This window comes from Cylas formicarius, unplaced genomic scaffold (assembly GCF_029955315.1).
Source record: "Cylas formicarius isolate icCylForm1 unplaced genomic scaffold, icCylForm1.1 PGA_scaffold_3__17_contigs__length_32017465, whole genome shotgun sequence".
In the NCBI taxonomy this organism is placed as follows: domain Eukaryota; kingdom Metazoa; phylum Arthropoda; class Insecta; order Coleoptera; family Brentidae; genus Cylas; species Cylas formicarius.
The window spans coordinates 21009405-21019484 of NW_026844326.1; the positions used below are offsets into that span (position 1 = coordinate 21009405).

The window sequence follows — 10080 nt, forward strand, 5'->3', positions numbered from 1 at the left end:
TCACTTGGCAATATTAAACTCGATATCGATATCTGTAGGAATCCATCTCGTCTGGTGCCAGTGCAAGCTCTATGCAAGGCAACACGCACATATTCCAGGCGTTGCGTTATCTCCAGAACGTTTGCAATCATCCAAAGTTGGTCCTCAACCAATCTCACCCGCAGTACCAACGAATAATGGCGCAGCTGCAGCAGAACAACTCGACGATCAACGAAATCTCGCACTCGGCCAAGCTGCCCGCCCTCAAGCAGCTGCTGAACGATTGCGGGATCGGTCTTCCGGCAGAGTCAACCGATTTCATCATAAATCAACACCGCGCGTTGATATTCTGCCAGCTGAAGGCCATGTTGGACATAATCGAAAACGATTTGTTTAAGAAGCATATGCCTAACGTGACGTATTTGAGACTGGACGGCTCCGTACCGCCCGTGCAGAGACACTCGGTGGTTACGAGGTGAGTTTTTCGGATTTTCCTGTTCGAATTATACTGTTGATGGAAATGGAGCGTTTCGCACAGAAACCCCGAATTTGTTTCATTTTTTTTTCTAAAATATATTTTGGTACCCATGAAAAGAGTTTTTCTGAGATTTTTTTTGCTTGGTAGTTGAAAACCAACAAGTATTTTTTTCTTTTTTTTAATTTGACCTAAAAATTTTTTTCTGTTTTTTTTTATTTAATACTAACCAAAATATTTTTTTAAATAATTGACCAAATCGAAACTTTTTCTTTAAAATTTATTTTTTTGTATTTTGGAAATTGATTTTTGATTATTGTTTTTACCACAAACTACAATTCCTTCAACGACAGTCTGACTGGGCTCTCCACAGTTATGTATATTTTTCGATTTTTCTAAATTCGAATTCCAGTTTTTGTTGTTATATAATTTTTTTAAAATTTATTTTGTCGCTTTGATATTATAAACAGGCATTTAAAGAAATGTTGATAAATAAACGTTGTTTCAAATTTTAATTAATTTTTTTAAAACTATATTTTCAATATTTGTTTTGTAATTTACTAATACTATCTCCACGGAAGGTCATAAAAATCAAAGACTGAAGAAAAAAATTCAATATGAACCATTATTTTGTCACAGGCGTACATTTTTTTACAACTTTTAAGCCCGAAAAATTTCATTTTTTTGTGTCTCTGTAACATTGAATGCCAATTTTTGTTGTTGAATATTTTATATTTTTCATATTATTTGAAAAACAAAAAGTATTCTATATCAACCATTATTTAGAAAAATCCACACCCAAAGCCACATAGAAAGCTTTTTTGAAAATTGGATCTTTTGAATGGGCAATTAAAGAATCGCGTCTTCTGACAAAAACTAAAAAAATGTGTTTTTTCAAGTGATTGATTTATTAATTATTTTTTGTCACATGTTTACAATTTTTTTAAATATAAACCCGCTCTTGTCGAACTTCTCCTATATATATTTTTTGGATTTTTGAAAAATGAAAAAAAAATTGTTCAATAATTCATAAATTCTAGTTTTTGTTCGTTAAATAAGCGTTGTTTCAAAATTTAAATTAAATTGATTAAAGCAGCCAGAACTATATTGTTTTTGCTAGAAAAGATGATTGATTTAAAAAATTAAAAAAATAATAATATGGTGTGATGTAAAGTAAAGTTTGATAAAAATAGTATTAATTAAATAAAAATTATCATAATAGGTCAATAATTTTTTTTTATGGCTGTAATTTTAATTTTTAAGCCGGCCGTATAGAGGTCCATTAGCTAATTTATACCACACTATAACCCAAGCCGGCGACATACGTTTATCAAAATAAATAAGAACTAAAAGTTCAGATTTTCTCGAAATTATATATTTTGACATGACAATTGTTATCAATTATCAAATACATTTGATAAAGACACTGTGTTGTCAAAATATATAATTGCGTTAAAATCTGAACTTTTAGTTCTTATTTATTTTAAGCCTCCTCAGTTCGACATGCGTTTACTTCTCAGGTTCAATAATGATCCTTCAATCGACGTGCTGCTGCTCACCACGCAGGTGGGTGGATTAGGGTTGAACTTGACTGGCGCAGACACCGTAATTTTCGTCGAACACGACTGGAACCCGATGAAAGATCTCCAAGCCATGGACAGGGCGCATAGAATCGGACAGCGGAAGGTCGTCAATGTTTACAGGTTGATCACGCGGGCCACATTGGAGGAGAAAATCATGGGGTTCGTGCATCGGTCACATTGCCCGTCCGGTACAAATTTGATTCGTTATTTTTTCGCAGACTGCAAAAGTTCAAAGTGCAGACCGCGAACACTGTTATAAGCGGCGAGAACAGCAAGTTGGAGACGATGGGAACCGAACAGTTGCTGGACTTATTTTCGCACAATGCCGGCAGCGACGAGGGAGCTTCAAGTTCGAAAGGTAGCAACGGGGTCAAAGCGATTCTCGAATCGCTGCCGGAATTGTGGGACCATAAGCAGTACGACGAGCAGTACGACCTTAGTAATTTCATGTCGAAGCTGCAGTAGAACGGTGAGTGGACGGGAGCGGGTTGATGCGATGATGTAGCAGCGCCATTTTGTTTGAGAATTTCTAATAATAATAATAATAATTAACAGATTAATATCCATTTAGAAAACAATTTTATCCTACCATTAATAAATTAAAACTATCCGACTATATTATCTCTAGTGGTCTTGTATACAGCATGCTATTTAAACATGAGGTAGGTCAATAAATTTACAATATATACAAAGACTTTCTTATTTGTAGTTAAAATTAACTCGGCTGCACAATGAAACTCTGTATGTATCCCTAGTCCCTTCTAGGTTATACATTTTCAAACTGCAACTCACCCTATTAATCTCTAATTGTATTTACATATCACTAATAACCAACTCAGAAGTCATTTAGACAGATATTTTATTAAAAATATAAACATTTGCCCTTTTTTTTTTGTATAGAACTTACCTAAAGTTTAAGAGTAAAACAATATCATACCTTTGCATAGGAAATAACTTAACCTGGAGCAACTGAACGCTTGGATAGTACACATGTCTAGTATTTAACTATAATTGTTTCAGGGTTTGTAGGTCAATGTTGTTATATAAAAGGCTAGTGGAAGAGATTTTCTTTTTAAAATGCGTTATTTCATTCTTTTTTCTTATTTTATTTCTTGTATATTCAATATGTTCAATTTAAATTCTGATGCAAGAAAACGTAAAGATAATTTAATATGACTTATCGTTTGGCTTGGTGCACTGTTCTGTCTAAAGCTGAACGGTATAAATTTTGTTTTATATAGATTAACGGATAATAGGCTATGGTCTAACATTTTTTTTATTTTATTATAATCTGCTCAGCTTTTTGAACTCCAACTTCCTATGATCAAGGCAAGCAAGCAAAACATACAATTCTCTTCAATAACAGGAACATAATATATTAAATATGAAAATGTATGTATGTATGCTAGTTAAACGTTTAAACTGATACCGAATTCGCTTTTTCCAAAGCATTTACCGTCACTTTATTGAACAAATTTTCTATTAATTGCGTAGCCCACTGTATAAAACTGTATAAAAGTAGACCATCAAAGCTTTGTTTTCAAGGGTGCAAATTACGTTTTCCATGGTTTGTTTTCTTGGATTTTTCGGCATGAAAAACAAAAACAATAGTGAAAAAGACCTTTTAAAACTGCTAACATTTTTCCAACATACAATAATGTCTGCATTTCATAAATATTTTCGGCCTCTGAGGTACTTAAAAAACCACCCCCTGAAGATTGGCAACCTATATAGAAAACACCTCACGTTTGTGTGGAATCGACCTAAATATATCGGACAACGAGGGGCATATAATTTCCAATTTTCTCATTCATTGCCGTCACAAAGGAGAAATTAACTATTTTTATCTTGGTCGCATTAAAAGTTCCTTTGATCCTCGGATTGGACGGATTGAAAAGGGTGTTAGAGATCCGCATTAAGGATTTATTTATTTCGGTAAAAATAGCCCTTTGACTATAAACCCGCTTGAAGGTTCAGTATAGTTGGGTGCACACTATTCCTTATTGTCCAAGTCAATCATAATTTAAGACACAGTCAAATCAATAAAAATATTGAAAATTAACCAGTGATTATTTAAAAAAAAAAAACAAGAATTAAGTTGCTTTGCAGTGCCAAGATATAATAATTAGGATATTTCTGGACATATCTCTACAATTGCAAGATGTTATTTAAATCATTTTTTGACTCGTCGATTAAGAAGTAGTCACCAGTCCCAACACTAATAATCATAGACATATTGGTTTGTTTTGGTTTTTTCAAATTAATCTACAGCAATTGAATTTTATTGAACGACAAGCCCAAGTACATTTTCAGACATAAATTTATTTGTTCGCAAATTCATCATTAATCGATATTTAAGTTAATTTGGCTAATAAATATAAATTGTTGCGCTAAATTAAAAAATAATTAGTAACTCACACATTTAATGTTAGTTAAATCCGGATAAAGTTCTTTTCAACTTACTACTTACCAAATTATCATAATAAGCTCAAAAAAAAATTGAAGTAGTTTAATATGATTGATGGGTGGATGCTTAAACACCACTTTAGCAGTCACGAGTTTTATTTGGCACGAGCGGAACTAGTTAAAAACGAGTGCCTGGAAAAGTTTTTTTTTTTTTTTTCAGTTAGTTTGAATACAAAATACAACTAATTGAATCAAACATTATTACAAGTGTTTGATAGCACCCAAACTAAAATATTTAAAAAGGTTCTAACAAACCCGTCTATCGAATTTTATTTTTGTCAGTGTCATTCGGTAAGTTTTTTTTTTGAATTACTTAATGTTACTTAAATGTTCAAAATTCGGGAGAGCGTTTTTAAAAAAATATATTACAGAAAGCAGAATAAAATTTTATTCTAACTAGCCGATAATTAAGAGTACTTTTACAATGTGACAATCGAATAAATAGGGCTTTCGATGCTGTGTCAGCGAGGCGTTATCTTCGCTTAGCTTTAGACTTCCTCTGCAGTTTGGGGCATATAACTCCTCCCTCCTTAACTTTCGAAAATAACGTTTTTTCGAAAAAGCTTCCAATTTTTCTTCTTGGCAAGTTTCCTTTTTGGATGTGATTTTCTTCAATTCTCGTACCTTTTCCAAGAAGAGCTTCGTAATGATGAAAACTAAAATTAGAACCATGATTATTCCAAAAACAATAACAATTATTTGGAACGTATTTGTTTCTTCTTTCACTGGTTCCATGGGAGTTATTTTTTGTGCTAAGTCTCTTAGCTGGTATATTTCGTCATTATTTATTTTTGAAAGACTGGGGGTATCCAGGACTTTCATTGCGTTCATTTCCGTCAATTGGATTTTTGGTAAAAAATTGGTTTTCCGAACTGGATTTTTACTTCGTTGAAGAATTTTTTTTCATTAATTTCTATTTGACAGTTTACTGGTTTCTTAATCAGTACTGGTGCTTCGATTTGCATATATCGATCCTTACACTTGATTAGCAGTTTTTCAGACTTCTGTGGCAGAACAGGTTGATTTTCGTTATGTCGTCAAATAAGTTCTTCACGCATGCATCTCGGAGGTGAGTTTCTTCTTTACAAAAGTAGATTCCTTCGATGACTGGATATATTTGTGCGAGGAATTGTCTCTTCTTCTCCGCTGGTTCCATATAAGGGTATTGCGGTATAAAAATTGATTGATTTTAGATTATTTGGAAAATATGGTAAATACGGATCTTAAAATTGGTACATGGATTGCAAAGATCACTTTCGAGTGTACAAAATTTACCTGTGTTCCCAAAATTTGGTTAGAGGATAAAATGTTTTTAAATTATGGAATTTGATTTTCTGTATAGAGTGATGATATTTAAGCATTTTATTCAAATCCGAAATCGGTAAAATAGTATTATGAAGCGCATTTTGCAAACATAATAACGTCTTCTAGGTTGTCTAGAAACATTATAATATTTTGACAATCTAAGTTTAATTGCGTAATGATCCCGTGAAAACTAAGATAATCTCGAAAAAAATTTATCGTCATTAATACTGCATTTTGGAATGTTTTTAAACCAGGTTTTCGTTGATTTTCATTTAATTTCACAATAGTTTTATTATAGTTATTAATTATGCCCTTTGATAAAGATACTTGTAGTTCTAATTCTTGGGCTAAATTATTTTGGTTTTTCTCAAGTGTATTTATTGCTGCTTTATGTTAATTGCCGTCGTCAGCGTCGAGAGTTCCAAATAGCCATTTATTTATTTTCAAGTTTTTTCACCGTAATTTGTATTAAATATTCTTCTAAATTTTATTTTATCTTTTTCCTAACCTAATGGCGTGCCTTTACCTTATACAGAGGTATAGGAGGGGCAAAAGGAAATAGCACGTACAGTTTCGTATTTCTCCGTCTCCTTTCCGGCTCAATTTTCCAACTCGTCACATGCGGGTTGTACCTTTGTAGACCGTCGTTATGGTTCCCTTGCTGCTGGTTCTGTGCGCTGAAGGATTCGAAAATCCACGTAGCGAATGTCCAAAAGTTTCGAACTTTCCACGATTGGCGGTTTCACAGAAACTCCCAGAAGATTCTAGTTAATTGTCCACCACTACTTAGAAAATCTGTCCCGACTGCGCCACCTAAATGTTCAAAATTCGGGAGAGCGTTTTTGAAAACTTTTATTTATACAGAAAGCAAAATAAAGTTTTATTCGGACTAGCCGATACAGAGGATGCGATTAAAAAAATAAATAAATAAAAAATATGCAGAAAGTATGTTTTTCTAATAGGAATACTTCCGTAATTGTTTTGAAAAACCCTGTATATTTTAATATTTAATTTTAATTTAATAAGCTTGGCAGTAAGCATCGAGCGCCGGCGAGCATCCGAATTAATTCATCGCGTAAGGCGTTAAAGTAAAAAATTCAACGAAAATGCCGAAAGTATTAGTTTTTTTTTGCGAAGTGACTCTTCACCTACTTTATCGGAAAAGCCGCGTTAAGGGACCATATATTTGCTGTGTCGGGATATGGGCCGACTCAAAACTAGGTCGCCGCCCGTCCGCCCCTTCGTCGGGACCTGACCCAGTTTTAGGGGGTTTTATTCGGTCCCCGACGACCCTCGCAAATCCACCGGCTCTCGTAACCTAAATTTATATCTCTCTGTCGATGTCGCAGAATTGACGTTCCATAAATTGAACTTGACTCGCGAAGGATTTGATTAAAATACAACCGAAGTTACACGCGACTATTTTACGACCGACCTTAGTTGTCTGGGATGTTTTCGAACTCCCCTGAGAAATGCGCAAAACTGCGTTATACTAAAGTTTCACAAATTTAAGAGCTACTTATTTTACAATAAATTTAGAAATCGTGGCAGAAAGACTGAGAGTTTACATTGCGTTATTTGTAAATACTAGGATGGACTCATAAGTCCCTGATAATGAAAGAAACACCTTAAAAATTTTCTCGAAATATCATATGTCATAGCAAAACAAGATTTTTTGTTTCCAAAAGTCGTTTTTTCTTTATTTCGTCGCTCAATCAATCCACTAAATATGCATAGTAGTCGCCATTGGTACCTTGCATCCCAGAAAACCCTCGCTAAAACCCTATTGCCTGACAAAATCTCCGTTGCCTTGTTTGGAGCTGGTTCACCGGTGCATGTTCACTATTTTTTACCGTTTTTTTATTTTCATCCATGGGTACAAATCGACTAAAAAATTCATCAGAACTTTGTTTTCACTTAAAAAAAAATTCCATTTCAATGTTTGCTAAGGCGTTAGCAAGCGCGGCGGCACACATCAAAATATTATTGAAAATATTGTGGCTCTTCTGATAATTTTACCGTGTCTACTATCTCAGACAATTTTAATCTGCGGTTTTCCACAGCTATTTTCCTGATTTTTTCTACTATTTCTGGTATTGTCACTTTTTCGGAGCTCATCACTCTTGCGACCTTTTTTAAAATCAAAAACCGATCTTCTAAGCACTGAATATGATGCTTAAGAGGGTGTCAGCGCGTTATCCATCCATTTTTGAAAGTTTTATATAACCTGATATATATAATATGCACATTTATAAGAAAATTCCATGTTAATAGTGTTTTGGTTAAAAGACTGTGAAATCATTACTAATTAGTGTAATAACCCAAAAATTTATAAATCATGCTAGGGATAGTACTATACGTTGCTGATAAAAAAATAAATCTTCTGTCAGCTCCAGGACTTATCCACCAACCCTCGTATTCTGTACTACGGTATATTGAACCTTGCTATTCAAAGTTTTCAAAGTCACTATAAAAAAATCTATAAGCATGGTCTAGAAATTTTGTGTTTCTTTAAATATAGACTTTAAACCTTAAATATCTCCAAAACCCGTACACAAATACGAGTTAGGAATTTTGTGCGGAGCTGTATAGGCTGTTTTAATTAAAATCACGAAGAATAGCGACGATTAAATCCGTTTATAAATTACCAATGACATAAGGAGAATTTATTTTGAGGATCGTTCGATAGATTTCGCGTCGCCGTTGAATCTGGGCGGCTGACCTACTTTGCGGAGGATATCTGGGACGGTCTGGGCCCAAAAGCTCAACCTTCCAGCCCTTGACCCACTTGTAGCGAGCTACAGGGACAGAAAAATCAATTTTTTCCGGTTGGACGGCTAGAGGAACAGTTATGCATCGGGCGTTCTTTTGTTTTTTTTTTTTTCACGCGTCGTCATTTTCAATTTTTTCAGTTCTGAAATTTCAAAATACAAGTTGACTGAAAAACTTCATAATATTCAAATTGATATTTGCCTTTTTATGTATCCCATTCGTACAATTTTTTTTTAACTTTTCGTTTAGGCCTTTTTGCCTGAAATCCACCTTTTTTTTTCAGATACGTGGGCTATGCTGCAGTTTGTTGTGCATGGCGAAGTCAAACCAAAGAATGATTTACCGGTCGAAAATATGTTCGACGGTTATTGTTTAGGATCTGTTTAAAATGTTTAGGATGGTCGGTGTTAAATTATAGCAATAATAAACATCAAAGATACATCGAACGGCGACAACCACCCTTTTCTGCGAGGGTCGGAAAAAAAAGTTCTGCTTCCGGTGTCGTTATAATAATTTTTAGCCGATAAAAGCAAAAATAGTTTTTTTTTATTGGTACGCCTCGATCCGTTGCGTGTTTATTTTCAACTTCAATTTTTAAAAAATATACCGCAATCATCATTGTCCTTAATGTTAAGAACACATTTTCCAGTGATATAAGTGTTAAATATGTTATGAATTAATTTACATTTTATATTATTACTCATTACTTCCATTATTTGTATTTGTTGTGGTTTTAAAGTAGGCTACCAATAAAAAAAGTAGTAGTTGTCGACTCTAAAACAATTGTATTGCTTTATTGTCCACTTATACCTACTTGTTATGTTTCCCTGAAAATCTAAGTTATTTTAAATAGGTTATCAGTATCACTTATTTATATATCACCTATCATTTAATCATTATTTAAATGTAGCCATATATTTCGTTCCATTAGGTTAATTACGTGTTACATGAATAACCGTGCGCTTTTTAGGTATTATTAATAGTGATCCAGGGCCCACGGCCACTATTTTCTCGTTCACTGTATTTTTCCCTGTCGGTTGTTTAATAATCAAGTGGTCTCTTCTCCAACGTTGGTACCGAAATTTGTCTTCTTCCTCGATAGCAATAAATGTTTCCAAAATCTAGTTGGCAGTTTTATTTTGGGCACATACTATCAACACGAACCCTACAATAAGGCGGAGAAACGTCAGACCGTAAACAACCGGCAAGCGTTAGGAAAAGGAAGGATAAGATTACACGTTTCAATTGGTTTATTTTTTTTTGTTTAAAAAAAAAAAGACAATTTGAAAGAAACAGTACTTGCGAAAACGTGTGAATAGTCGTTATTACAAGTCCCAGAATTAGTGTGCGAATTCCAAATATATGTTTTTGAGTTTTTGTTTATAGGATATTCCTAAATATTTAAACTAGAAACTGAGTGAATTTTCTCAAAATAGGTAACTCTGGACACCTTCAGAAAGTAAGTACTAAAAGATGATCTAGCCAATTTTCGAACCTTAT

At 33.7% G+C, this 10080-nt stretch overlaps 1 protein-coding gene across 1 annotated transcript in view; it reads left to right on the plus strand.

The window, feature by feature from the left end:
• The window catches only part of LOC132699431 (TATA-binding protein-associated factor 172), a 28592-nt gene extending 18899 nt beyond the window's left edge, over positions 1–9693 (plus strand). Inside the window, exons 11-14 of the mRNA XM_060666130.1 lie at positions 39–454; positions 1975–2196; positions 2256–2506; positions 8864–9693. Of these exons, the coding sequence (XP_060522113.1) occupies positions 39–454; positions 1975–2196; positions 2256–2502 (885 nt within the window). The 3' untranslated portion in view covers positions 2503–2506; positions 8864–9693. The remainder of the gene's footprint in view (positions 1–38; positions 455–1974; positions 2197–2255; positions 2507–8863) is intronic.
• Positions 9694–10080: the final 387 nt, after the last annotated feature.